The 14,868-nt window shown below is 42.2% G+C and overlaps 1 protein-coding gene across 1 annotated transcript in view; it reads right to left on the reverse strand.

Moving 5' to 3' along the window:
- The window catches only part of GLT1D1 (glycosyltransferase 1 domain containing 1), a 95,330-nt gene that overhangs the window by 78,643 nt on the left and 1,819 nt on the right, over positions 1–14,868 (reverse strand). Inside the window, exon 2 of the mRNA XM_065417981.1 lies at positions 3,174–3,322. Coding sequence (XP_065274053.1) covers positions 3,174–3,322 — 149 coding nt within the window. The remainder of the gene's footprint in view (positions 1–3,173; positions 3,323–14,868) is intronic.

The raw sequence follows: 14,868 nt of genomic DNA on the forward strand, positions 1-14,868 counted from the left end.
CCAAAAGGCTGTTGCAATAAAGAGTTGGTTGGAACAGCCTGAGTTTCCTTACTCAGCTGCCTTCCAAGCATTTTACAAGCATTGGTTGAACCAGTTAGTTGCTACATTTGAGAAAAGGTCTTTAGCTGAGATAAGGCAGAATAGGTGAAGTCTGCTATAGTTTCTCCCTAGAGAACTGAAGCTGCTCTGGATCAACCATTCTGCTTAACTCTGTCCCATGATACAGCACCTGCTCGGGTTTACAGATGATCCAGAAGCAGCTTCTGCAAGGAACAGTGTTTGGTCACTATATGAAATGTACTTCAGGAGTCCCAAAATGTGCGGGTGCAACAACAGTTGTAAGCGTGCTGGGTGTGCCAACATCTTATTTTATTGGGGTTGCTGTGAATGAGGCCTTGTCAACACTCAAGTTTGTAGTCAGAGGTATAGCTACATCGATATACTGCACTGGTGCAAAAACCTTTCGTAGACATACTGCACTGGTGTAAACTGGGACTTGCACCAGTATAAGGGTAGCGTTCAAAGTTTACACCAGGACAACTACATCTGCGTTTCTACATTGATGCTAAAGCCTTAATGTGAACATGGCCTAAGATTACTTAGAGGGGGAAAATTGTGATAAAAATGAGATTCCATTCTAATAGCATTTGTTTATTTGGAACCAGATGATTTTTAGTACATAGCAAGTTACCAAAAAACGAATCAACATAGCAGACAGAGGATATTATCCTCGATTCTTTAAGAATTACAAGAGCACTGAAAACAATTAAGTGGTCACTTTTAAACTTCATTAAGCTACAAATAACAACCTGATTGTTGCTAATTACAACACACATGCTTTTAAATTCCAGATAAATGAGATTACACTTTGGCAGAACAAACAAGTCTCTAGCAACATTGGAAGAGAGGGATGCAGTTATCAGATCTGTCATCTAGGCTACTGATTTTGTGGGTTTCACATGGAATTGTGAAGTTCTATAGGTCAGGGTAGAGGAACCTTTACCAACTGTCTATTGCCTGGTGTTTGTAGCTATCGATTATTAGCCCTTTGGGGTAGAGGTCTGTCATTTTGTCTCTAAAGCACCATTGTGCTTCATAATTGATAACCCATCATATTGTACATTTAAAGATGCTTTAAAGAGGACCGCAAAGGGACGATGATGTGGTTCCCCTCCCCTCCCGCCCCTGCAAAGGGGCTTTTATTTTCTCCTTTTTTTTAACCTTTGGATGGTAGTGGTGTCAATGATTCAGCAGATGGCACTCTTTCCTCTGAACATTAGACCGATGTACAAACATGGCTTGGGAGCAACATGCTTCTGAAGACACCATCTTTTGGAGGAGAGATAACTAAGGCCCTGACTACTCATCGTTGTTAATATTTTATTATAGAACCCCATCCTGCAGCCCTTTCTCATGTAAGTTATGGTTACAGGATCAGGATCAAAATATTCACATATGGCACTATGCTGGTAAATGTTTTTCAATTATTACGAGTTTTTATTATTATGAAATATACAGGGAATAGATGTTACTGTTAACATGCCAATTACTAAATTTCTGAAATCAATTACTGCATCTCCTCCACATTCTGTTTTTCCCCCCCTTCAAACACTAAGGGTACGTCTTCACTTACATCCGGGTCCGGATGTAAGCAATCGGTTTTCTGAGTTCGATTTATCGCGTCTGGTTAAGACGCGATAAATCGATCCCGGATCGATCCCGGAAGTGCCCCGGATCGATCCCGGAAGTGCTCGCCTTCGACGCTGGTACTCCAGCTCGGCGAGCGGAGTACGCAGCATCGACGGGGGAGCCTTCCTGCCGCGTCTGGACCGCGTTAACTTCGGACTAAGGTACTTCGAATTCAGCTACGTTATTAACGTAGCTGAATTTGCGTACCTTAGTCCGAAGTGGGGGGGTTAGTGTAGACCTGGCCTCAGTAATCTCTTCTAGATTTGTCAGTTCAATCATCCTGGTAATCATATTACTGTGCCTTTTTTTGTGTGTGTGTGTGGATTTCCATTTTATTTTTCAATATAATTCTGTTTGCTATTGCAGCTGTTTCTAGGAACAGTGGGATTGTGATGTATTTAGATTAGTAAAATTTTCTCTAAGTACTTAGCATGAACTGAACTTGGCTTCCATCAAAATCAGTATTGGAGTAGAGTTAGGCCAAACATTGAGCACTTTTGAAAATCCAACCTTATGTTCACTCCTCTACCTAAAACAGCATGTAAGATCAGTCTTAACCCCTTTCATCAGCCTTTCCTGTAACCATTTTGTGTCTTGACACAGAATAAAAATTGCAATACACAGATTAACAGAGATTATTATTTATTTATTTGTATTCCAGAGTTCCTAGTCTGAATAGGGTTCCATTGTGACAGACACTGTACAAATGCATACTAGCAGTAATAAATTAAGCTTTGAAACTCCTAGTACCAGAAAGGTGGAGACTTTGGGGCCCTGAAAACGAATGTTATTTCCTGGTCTGTTGAAAGTAATCAATTATCTACATTTGACCAAATGTATAGACTTGGATGATCTGAAAATGAGCTCAAGAATGGAACTACATTTGCAATTTCAGCTGCTGACACTGTCTGTAATTCTGGAAGCCAGTGTTGCTAGCATGTCATTAATGGCAGACTAAAATTTTGTTCTACTTGGCCAGTTATAATAGAAGATTTTATTATTTGTCAGCTAACATGCTGTCTCCTGCAGTTTAGCTGGCATGACTGACAACTCAAAGTTATTTCATGTCTAGAAAACATGATTCATTTTTCAACAGAAAATCAAATTAGCCTCTCTCCTTTCTTCTGTTTGACCTCTGCTATACTTAGCCAAGCTATTATCATCCTCTGAAAGAGCACATTTGTTGAAAGTATCTTAATGTTACTGTAATGCTCTTATCTTACTGTAGTAAAAGTATTTAATTATAAAACACATTGTGTCCTTTAAAAGTGCAGTTACTTAGTTCTCTCTGCTCTGGATCAAGTCTCCCACAGAGAAACATTTTCAATGTTTATTAACATTTGTTGAAATGGATAAACAGAATAACTACATTATATATGGGTTTATGCACATTTTCCATTTGTAGCTATTTGTATTCATTCCTGCTTTCTTTCCGTCTCTTTCTTTTAAGGGTTATTTTTACTGCTAAATTGAAAGAGGATTACCTTGCAGAAGTCTGCCTCCTTTATAAAGATGAATAGCCAGAGCTGCTTCAAACTTCTCTGCAGAGATTAGATTTGCTATTTCAGATGGGTTCTCGTAGTCAAAAGCATCCTTAAGACTGCATATGTGACCCACAGCTTCTAGATGATCCCTTCATCACAAAAACAATAGAACAAATGGAAGATGATGAATATTAATATGCTGCAGACTTGCTATTATGTTAAATAGCTTAATTAAAAACATATTTTGCTTAAAAATTTTTATCCCCTAGATTCACCTTCCTTATGCAACCTGGGTTGGAAAATACTCTCTCATGAAAACCCCTTTCCGATATCTCTATGTCCTTCTGGTTTTTATTCAATAGGGTGTGTGCTGCCAGCAATAGGATCTGCATCCCCTCACATGGCCCAGTCTTCCAAGGTACTGAGAACCGTCAGCTCCCTTTGAAATCAATGAAAGTTGAAAACATTCAGCACATTGCAGGATCTGGCTCTATGAACCTGATCCAATGTCCTTCAAATCACCGGAAAGACTCCCTTTGATTGCTGTATGTGTTGGATCAGGCCCTCAGTGGACTGAATCAAGGGGGCCTTGTGAAAGAAAATATAAAAGCATCCAGTTAATTAATCCCATTAAAATAACTACCAAACCATCACCACCACCAAAAAAAAAAAAAGTGCAACGTAAAACTTTGTTCAGTCCAAAAGGATTTTAGGCTCAAGCAGAGGACTAAAAATTGTATTCCCCAGCCTCCTGCTAACACACTATTTGACCTTGGACTTCATTTCTCTTTGCTTCAGTTTACTCATCTGTAAAATGGGGTTAGTTCTCTATAATTGAGCCATTTATTTAAGAAATTGTTATTTAACATGTTTTCATGAACATACCCAGTGTTTCAGAGTAGCAGCCGTGTTAGTCTGTATCCGCAAAAAGAACAGGAGTACTTGTGGCACCTTAGAGACTAACAAATTTATTATTAATAAATTTGTTAGTCTCTAAGGTGCCACAAATACCCAGTGTTAACACAACTGAGATTTTAAAATATCAAGACAATATTATTTTTTATTGTTGGCTTTCAAGATGATAATGATATACATTTTGCACAACATAATCTAACAATATTCTTCACATTAAAGCCCTGATACAAAGACCGTTAAAGTCAATGGAAAAACTTCCACTGATTACAATGGGTTTTGGATCAGCAATCTACTTACTACCAGTGAGATTTTACATCCCCCTACTGAAACTGAGATCAATTGACAATTGTGCCATTGTCATTAGCCAGTGCAGGAACATGCCTATATTTTGATAGAAACTTGCATATTGTGTCAGCAAAATGTATATAAAATAACGTCAAATAGGAAGTGTTTATATTTCCAGCATCATAAAAAGAACACTACATTTTTGTGGTCATTAGATATTGCTCCAGTTGGTTCATTTCTCATCCACATATTAATTATTCTGGCGTTAAAATCCGTGAATTCAATAGCTTCTTGAATATTATTCTTTTTCCTGTCTCTGTCGCTTCACAGCCTCCCAAAGAATGTAATTATCTGTCCTGGGGAAGTTAGTCATCAGTGCAGAAATTGCTGCTAAAAATGCTATAAAACGTCTTGAGGCCCTGGAAAGACTATTAGCACTATAACAGACAGAGCCTTATTGGCACAACATATGGTACTATATTTCTCCATTATATTGAATAGGAATTCATTTTACTTTGGATTTCACCATTTGAAATAAAACTAATAAATTAGAGTAAGCATTAATAAATAATAAAATACAGCCAGATTGCAAGGCCTTTATTCACATTGTTGAGCAATTATTCACATGAGCAGTCCCATGTACTTCAATTGGGCTATTTATGCAAGTATCTGTTTACCAATGTATGGGGTTCAAAATTTGGCCCAAATTAAATAATAATGAACCGCAAACCTCACAGCTGTAGAAATGCATTCTCTCAGGCAAGCAATCGGGATGCTCATGCAAACATTTCACAAGTTCTCATGTGCTCATTAACTTGTCTAAAATAATTTTTTTTCCCTTCAGTATTCCAATTAGCATACATCACTATCGTGTACAAGCAATATGTTTGCATGTTACAGTTAATTTGAAAATAACTCCCTAACACCACAGTCCAAGGACTTCAGAACCCAAGAAACTCAGCTAGAAATTCTGAGCTGACGCAATCTTGTCTAACTACAAGAGGTGATCATATTTCCTTTTGTCTTCAGTTACCACAGCTCCAAATCACGTCGCTATTTTTTATCATTTCAGAAATCATGATGCAAACAAATACTCCAAAGTAATTTGGTTCACTCATGAAACTGTTCCTGGGTGTTGTTCAATCAATGTTACTCTTTATATTTTGATCCCCTCTACATAACAAACTACCATGCTGAGGGACCCAGATGCAACATACTAAAGCCCTGACACTCATAGACTTTAAGGTCAGAAGAGACCATTATGATCATCTAGTCTGAACTCCTGCACAACACAGGCCACAGAATCTCACCCACTCACTCCTGTAACAAACCCCTAACCTATGTCTGAGTTACTGAAGTCCTCAAATCGTGGTTTAAAGACCTCAAGGTGCAGAGAATCCTCCAGCAAGTGACCCGTGCCCCACACTGCAGAGGAAGGCAAAAAACCTCCAAGGCCTCTGCCAATCTGCCCTGGAGGAAAATTCCTTCCTGACCCCAAATATGGCGATCAGCTAAACCCTGAGCATGTGGGCAAGACTCACCAGGCAGACACCCAGGAAAGAATTCTCTGTAGTAACTCAGATCCCACCTCATCTAACATCCCATCACAGGTCATTGGGCATATTTACCGCTAATAATCAAAGATCAATTAATTGTCAAATTAGGCTATCCTAACACTTTTTTATTTTCTGTGTATATGTGGGACTTTATGGTGTTATCACTGGTGTTTAGTGCAATTAAAAAAGCTCGGTCTAATCTACCCTATAGGGTTGCTATGTGCCCACGTTCATCCCTTTTTCAAGGTAGCTGTCCCTTGAAATCTGTACGGGTGCTCAGTACATACTACCATCTGTCCAATTTTATGGGCTCAGGATCATCCTGGATGTTCTGGGGTTTTTTTGTACCTCAGAGGTGGCAATCCCACCTCCCAGGCAAGATTGAACCATGATTTAATCACGTCAAGAAACTGTGACTGGTTCCCTAATACTTTAGTTTTTGTAGTGTAGAAGTAGGATTTATTTGACTTGCCTTTCCCATGAGTGCCGAGCAGTGTATGTGTCGTAAAGAGCAACACTCAAACCAGATGAGGAAGGTGTCGAAAGGAGAGATCTCTGCAGTTCTTGGCCCTGAACCAAGCTGATGGCTACCCAGATGACAAATTTCCCTACTCCAGCTCTAGCTGTTACATATGGAGACAGTGGGATCAATGGCAAAACCTGCCAACAGAGCTGACCCTGCCAGACACAAATCAAAGCAGAACAATGGTGGTCTCAATGGTAAATGGAAGGGGAGACTTCCTTGCAGTGTTCTAAAAGATGGATATTTATGAAGGACTCTCTTACGGAAGCAGAGCCTTGAGTTGCCACTATTGAGGTCCTGGATATGTCTAGAGGCAGGATAAAAAGCTGGACTCACTCTATGACTGGTTGTTCAGGGGCATGTAAAAGATATTATACAATTTAGGAAGTTAAAATGAATACTTTGAAAATTCTTTACAATCCCTAATCCTGAAAACATTTATACACATGCCATTGAGTTCAATGTGACTACTCACTCTCATGCTTCAGGTTAAGCACATGCATAAATATCTATGGGATCAGGATGTTAAATTGGATTTATCTAAAGTATTGGAATTTACAGAGTGCAATTTTCTTCCTCCATGAGAGGCTCATTTTCGCTCAGGGAATGAAGAGTACAACTTCCTGTACACTTGAACACACATCACCACTTCAAGGAGGATGGGAAGAGGATGCTTTGGAGACTATTTTACAAGGTTTTTATTTTGTTCTGTTTTGAAAGTTCAGCTGTCTGTGAAGTCACAGATGGCCCTGAATCAGGCCAAGGCATATATACACTACTGATATATTTTGTTTTCTCTTCTGATAAAAATTGTGTATTTAAATTGTTTTGCCAATTCATAAACAAACACTTTTGGAATAAACATAAATGTGTTCTCTGCTCTCTGTAAAGCGAACACACGTGACAGTGTGTGACAGCCTTGCAAGAAATACTGAATTTTGAGGTAGTGTTTTCTCTATTGTTTCCTTGTAGATTGTGGGTAAATTTCCAAAGGAACATCTTCATTACTGACATTCTTTACTTTAGGCCAGATTTTGCCATCCTTACTTATGCTGAGTAGCACATTACTCCCCGAACGGCCCAACTGAATTCAGTGCTACAACTTGTGGAGTGAAGTGCTTCTAAACTGGAGTTTGGGTCTCAGAATCTGGCAGTTTTATTGGAGAGAGTCAAATCAGAGGAATTGTGAATTGTCCACTACTCAGGCTGAAACAGATCATTTGTTATGGTCCAGTTGGATAATAACTTGGAGGCACAGCTTCAGCTGCACCACTTACAGACTCCAGAATTAAATAACCCAGTATTTAGAGAAACACTGTGAACTCTGGATTCACTTTATTGGATTTTGTTCTCTGTCTGTGGGCTTCAGTTACTTTCATTTTTTATCATCTAGTATTTTTGGTAATAAAATTTGGATGCTGGTTATTGAACATAGTGCTGGGTGTCCAGGACTCCTGTATTCCAGCTTTGGCTCAGCCACTGATTTACTGTTTGGCTCTAAGTAAATCCCTTCACTCTTGTATGGACCCAATTCTTCTCCTTATAATTCTAAGGTGAACTTCAGGTACTCAGAACATCTCAAAATCAAGCTGTACGTCTCAGCTTCTTAATCTCTGGGATAGGGAGAATATGCACCCACCACACTCACATAAGTGTTGTGAAAAGGCAAAGCAAGAGAAGTCTTTAATGCTGTGGCATACTGTAGTATAGATCTATACTGTTTGTTAGTAATACTGCTGCTAATATAAAATTAAAAGGTGCAGTTCCTTTCTGATTTTGTATGCCCTATTCACACTTTAATGAAGGACTTCCATAGGAATGCAATTTTTGTCTAACGTGGCTACAAAAACCCAGGTGATGTTTTATGATCTGTTTCATACATTCTTTCCTACTCTTATTGATTACTCCAGGGGGAATTTTGTGCCACTGCACATGCACAGAATTTATGCCCCCTGCAGATTTTTTTTGCTTCCCCGCAGAAAAATGACTTTCTGATGGGGAAGCCACAAGAGCGGTTACGTGCATGTCCCCTTCCCCCTCCTCCCCCCCGCCACAGTACGTTTCAGGTGCCTAGGGCAGCCGGCAGAGAGGTAAATCACTGTGGGGCAAGGGGCAGAACTGGGAAAGACCCAGTAGGTGGCTCCTACCCTGCACTGGACTCAGCTTCTCGTCCCGGCTGGGGAGGATGGGACTTCCTCTTCAACTGCATGGCATCTGGGGCCGGGTCAGACCAACCCCCAGATTTCTCCCCCAGCTGCAGGAATCTCTGCAAATTCCTCCCCCCATTGCTCCTAAGCTGCAGGAGGAGGGATCCCTGTACAGGGAGCTGCTCCCCCATCCACCCAACCTTCATGAATCCAGACCCCCTCATACCTAGACCCTCCCGCTGAGCTCCACTCCCCCTGCACCTGGATCACCCCGACGAGCCACCCGCATCCAGATCCCTGCCCCACTGAGCCCCAACCAGCTGCACCTGGATCCCCACCCCACTGAGCCCCACTCCCCCAGCATCTGGACCACCCACACCCAGAACTCCCCCCCCCCCCCGAGCTCTGTTCCCCCACACCCAGACCCCCGCCGAGCCTCAACCACCTTCACCTGCAAAGTCCCGTTACTGTTGCACCCAGAACCCTCCAACAATCACCTGTGCATCCAGATCCTCCCACACACACACCTGGATCCCCCCACACTAAGACCCTTCACACTTGGAGCCTGCCTGCCCACACCTGGTGTACCTGGCACAGAAGGGCAGGGCCCTGGGGTGTTTCTGGGGCAGGCCGGTCCTTGCTTTGTGTCAGGGTTGGGTGCAGCCTCACTGCTGAGGCCCTGTCTGGGGGGAGGGGAGAGATGCACAGCGATCTCCCACCTCTGTGCAGCCAGTGGCCTGTGCTCCCCAATGCTGTGCTGGAGTCTCCAAATTTATTTGACAAATAACATTTGCAGAATTTTTATTTTTTTAGCGCAGAACGCCCTCAGGAGTATATTGATTGCTGCTTCTGGTTTGTCCCGGCTAGCAATCTGAAAAATGCAACACCGACACCCCCACCTGATTCCAGAGTTCATGGTTCTTCATGCACTGCAAGTTTGTTTTGTGGTTCCAAACTGATTGGGATTCCAAGGTTTCCTGTGAGTTAAAATAATCCTTGGTTCTTGCATGCTGTAGCTTGCAACACCTGTGTTGTTTTGCACTATAACCACTCCTCTTCTTTGCTCCCCACCTCCAAAAAACCCCACTTTCTTTTATATTCTCATTTTGAATGGGGTTGTACTGTACAATAAGTTATGGGGATAGAGTGACTGCTGTCCAGGAACTTCTTTTTCGGTGTTTGTACAGTGCCTAACACAACCGGCTCCTGGTCTAGGATTAGGACTACCTAGGTGTTACAGTAATACAATTCAATAATAATGCCCCTTTTGAATACATTTCATACTATACTACTACACTGATTCTCTTCCACAAACCCTCTGTCAGCAGCTGATTTCCAAAGCTATATTAGCTGTTGCTGAGTGTAGAGGGGTTAAGGGCTGGTCCACACTAACCCCCCACTTCGAACTAAGATACGCAACTTCAGCTACGTTATTCACGTAGCTGAAGTCGAACTATCTTAGTTCGAACTTACCGCGGGTCCACACGCGGCAGGCAGGCTCCCCCGTCGACTCCGCATACTCCTCTCGCGGAGCAGGAGTACCGGCGTCGACGGCGAGCACCTCCGGGATCGATCCGGGATCGATTTATCGCGTCTAGACAAGACGCGATAAATCGATCCCAGAAGATCGATTGCTTACCGCCGGACCCGGAGGTAAGTATAGACGTACCCTAAGTTTAAACCCACTGAAGTCAATGAAATAATTTCTACTTCAGCTGGTGTTTGGATCAGGTCTGTAGTGCCTGAGCCCCAGAGGTAGTGACCAACCACAATTCCCAGTAAAGTCTACGGAAGCTGTAAGTATTTAAATTACAACTTTGAGATGTTTTTACTGTGAAACCAAATCTGTCTTCATATAACCTTTTTCGGTTTGAAATTGCCTTTATCAGTGAACTTTGTTCCTCTCCCTTACAAAAAGAATGAGACACCTTTATTTGCACACTATACATTATTCTTGTGACTGTAACAAACTTTAAAGATGGCCAGCAGTCTACAATTACTGCTGTACACTCTCAACCATTCACTTAATTTATTCCTACTTATTTAATCAACATCAATTTTTCTTTAATTTCTCCCTGCCTTGGACATCTCTTTCCAAACAGCATGGGTGGAAGGAATTAACATAGATGATTTGTGTCAGCTTGAAATGAGTACACCCCAACAGATATAGGACTAGCTTTGGATCACATCCATTGTGGAGTTGAACTATCAAAACAGCAATTGTGAGGGGCAATTACTCTGCTTCTCGGGCCCGAAGTCAGTAGTTTTCTCTCTAGAAGTAGAACTGAACCCAATGAAGTTTCACTCTGCTTGTCAACAGGTTCAGCTGTGTAAATCCTGTTGGAATGCAGCACTCATCACCTGCTGGGACTGTAAAGGTTGGAATGCAAGGCCTCAGGAGTGGAGGATGAATGAGGAATACCTGCAGGTTTCAAAAGGGTAGCCATGTTAGTCTGTATCAGCAAAAACAATGAGGAGTCCTTGTGGCACCTTAGGGTACGTCTACACTTACCTCCGGGTCCGACGGCAGGCAATCGATGTTCTGGGATCGATTTATCGCGTCTTGTCTAGACGCGATAAATCGATCCCGGATCAATCCCGGAAGTGCTCGCCGTCGACGCCGTACTCCAGCTCGGCGAGAGGAGTACGCGGCATCGACGGGGGAGCCTGCCTGCCGCATGTGGACCCGCGGTAAGTTCGGACTAAGGTACTTCGAATTCAGCTACGTTATTAACGTAGCTGAATTTGCGTACCTTAGTCCGAAGTGGGGGGGTAGTGTGGACCAGGCCTTAGAGACTAACAAATTTATTTGGGCATAAGCTTTTGTGGGCTATAACCCACTTCACCTATGGGGAGCAAACACAGATATGAACACAGTTTGCCAATGCAACTGCAGGGAGGTAAGAGATCTCTACGCTGCTATCTAATATGAAACGAAGGGGATTTTTTGACATGCACACCCTCTTCTGTAGTAGTAGTACCACCAGGTAGGAAGTGCAAGGAAAAAATAGAGGAAAAAACCCCCAATGCTCAATGCTAAATTGATTAACATCTAATCTGCATTGTAGCATGCATGCACAGACACCCAATTTTCTAATCTATCTCCAGGGCAGCTAACATTTCTACAGGCTTTATATGTATTAACATATGGTGCCCTTGAACTGGGGATCATTTGATTACTCAGGTTATTTGTAAATTTATATGCTAAATTTCAACAAGCAATTATTAGCCTTTACATTATTTTTGTGGGTTTTATGCTCTTGTGAATGTGATTGTTTTCCTGGGGATTTACACAATTTCAAATAGGAAACTGTAACAATGTCTCCCTCTCAAAAATGTCTACATAGTCACAAAAACTTCATTTAAGTCTTCATAAATCAACCCCTCAAAAGTTTCAATGTCTGTTCCCCCTTGCACAACAGGTAATAAAAGGTGAGTAGAAAATTCCAAGGGGGGTAGATTAACTAATTTCTTTTCCTTCCTAACACCCCCCTTTTTGATCCCTCTTCGAGGGTTTAAAGAATGACAGTCTGAGCAGAGACAGCCATGAATAGGTTGTCATGCAGATTAAGGATGAAATGTTAAGGAGGCCAAACATAATTGATGTCTTTATCACCTTTATTATGGAGCTGTTTTTATTTTAAAAAGAGCCAGATCTTCAGTTGCTTGAAATCAGCTATGCCAATTTACACCAGCTAAGAATCTGTCCCAAAGGTTTACAGACAAATTAGACTCTGGTATCTTTGTCACTAGGAAATTTAAGAGTTTAAATTCAGAAGATGAAAATATTGTGTGAAGAGATAAAGCAGTTATATAAACAAACTAGTATCACAAACTTAGCATACTCAGTGATCTCAAGCCATAAAATTAACCTACATTAGCAGCTGTCCCATTTAGGAACAATTTAAGCGTTTTAATTTTTTAAACAATCCAATGCTTGCTGCAGGTCAACATATAAAAAGGTTTGAGTAAATAAACCAGTATGCACACACACGGATGTGATTAAAGCAAGCTGTACATTTCCTTGAGCATATAAAATCTTCTACATATTTAAGCACAGTGCTGCAAAGACTTATGTGCTTAACTTTATGAACTGGGATTCTCACAATGTCTAAAGTTAAAGCGTATGAGGCTCTGGGCCTTTTATATAAAAAGGCTGTTTAAATAATAGCTACAATAATTAAAGTAACTGTTCTTACCTGGCAGTGCCAATGTAAGATTGTTTAAACTGAACAACTGACAGCTAACGCTACTAAACAGGAAAATAGATTTCTAGCTAATATTGCTTACACATTATCCAGATCGGATTTGTTTTTGTGGGGTCCTTTACACCACTGCTATGAATAGTGTTTATAATAACTGAGATGAGACATTCTGATTCTGTTGGGCATTGATTCTCCAACTTCCTGAGCACTGGAACCTTCAGTGTAGGTTAAACACCTCTATCAGACTTATAAACTGCAACTGAAATGAGATCCCCTTCAATCTCTCCTTTCTGAGGTCTTGTCTAGCTAAGAAAGTTGCACCAGTCTAACTTAATGTGTTAATTTAAATCAATACACCTCTACCCCGATATAACGCTGTCCTCGGGAGCCAAAAAATCTTACCGCGTTATAGGTGAAACCGCGTTATATTGAACTTGCTTTGATCCGCCGGAACGCGCAGCCCCCCGGAGCACTGCTTTACCGCATTATATCCGAATTCATGTTATATCGGGGTAGAGGTGTATTTTTAAACTGGTGCAAATTCCTGTGTGGACACTTTTATTTCAGTTTAGCCAATCTTGTTTAGGAACAGGTTTAAGCCATTCTTTAACAGAAAAAAAGTGTCCACACAGCCTTTTAAATCAGTTTAAAAGATGATTCAAGTTATACCAGTGCAGCTATTGCAGATAAACAAGCCCTGAGCTGTTACAGGGGCTGAAGATTTACAAGATTTTTCCAAGGCTGGAGCTAATATTTGGAAGGCTAGCTAAAATCTGAGTAATTTATAAGGCCAAAAAATAATCCTACATAGGAAAGATGAGGGTAGAATATTCTGGGAATTGTTTTTGTTGTTTTATCTGCTCCCAATTATCTATCATTTTGATATAACTGAATGCTTTCCATCAGTGAAAAAGCAAACACGGAAAGGGATAGGTTTCAGAGTAGCAGCCGTGTTAGTCTGTATCCGCAAAAAGAACAGGAGTACTTGTGGCACCTTAGAGACTAAAGAATTTATTTGAGCATAAGCTTTCGTGGGCTATAGCCCACTTCATCGGATGCATAGAATGGAACACAGAAAGAAGATATTTATACATACAGAGCAGGGCCGGCTCTAGGCACCAGCAAAGCAAGCAGTTGCTTGGGGCGGCAAATTTGCAGGGGCGCAAGAATCCAGCATGGGAGCTGAGAACCGACAGGAGGCCCTGGGAGCTGTAGTTCCTTGGTTAGCTCCCTGACTACAGAGCCAGCCCTGGAGCAGGGAAAGAACTACATTTCCCAGCATTCCCTCAACCGCAATTAACAGGAAAGGGAGGGGCAAGGAGTGTGGAACTGAAACCTCATGCTGCAGCTTGCTGTGAGTGGTAGGGACAGAGCCAGCTTTAGGTTTTTTGCCGCCCCCACCCCAGCCCTGGGCTCCCCCCGCACCCCCGTGTTGCCCCAGCCCTGGACTCTCTCCCCACCCACACCCCCCTGCCGCCCCAGCCCTGGGCTCTTCTCCCCCCGCCCCACCTGCACCCCCAGCCCTGGCCCCCACCTGCACCTCCTGCCGCCCCAGCCCTGGCCCTCACCTGCACCTCCTGCCGCCCCAGCCCTGGGCTCTTTCCCTCCCCCCCCCTCGCACCTACACCTCCTGCCGCCCAAGCTCTGGCCCCCACCTGCACCTCCTGCCGCCCCAGCCCTGGGCTCTCCCCCAAAGAAAGAATTGGGTGGACTAAATGGACAGTGCACCTCTCTATCTGAAGCCTAGCAAGGGAGGTACGTGGATCCCACTAGAATTTAAAATGAAAAGTAAGGGAGGGGAGGCTCTGGACCTGGGCAGCTTTAGATACAGTACCAGGCACATAGGAGGATTTACACTGCTGAGCCATGGAAGCAGAAATTGACTTTTCCTTTCCAGATTTAGCTAATATTCAGAAAGAGAATCTAGCACCTGCCTTCCAGATTTGAACACCTCAAAATTCAGGAGTGCTCAAGCTCAATTTGGGCAGCTGTTACTTCATTTCTCCCAAATCAAATATACGGATCCACTGTAACTTGCTGTAGAAAAAGTGGAATAAATTGAGC

The sequence above is a fragment of the Emys orbicularis genome, chromosome 16 (assembly GCF_028017835.1).
Source record: "Emys orbicularis isolate rEmyOrb1 chromosome 16, rEmyOrb1.hap1, whole genome shotgun sequence".
Taxonomy (NCBI): domain Eukaryota; kingdom Metazoa; phylum Chordata; order Testudines; family Emydidae; genus Emys; species Emys orbicularis.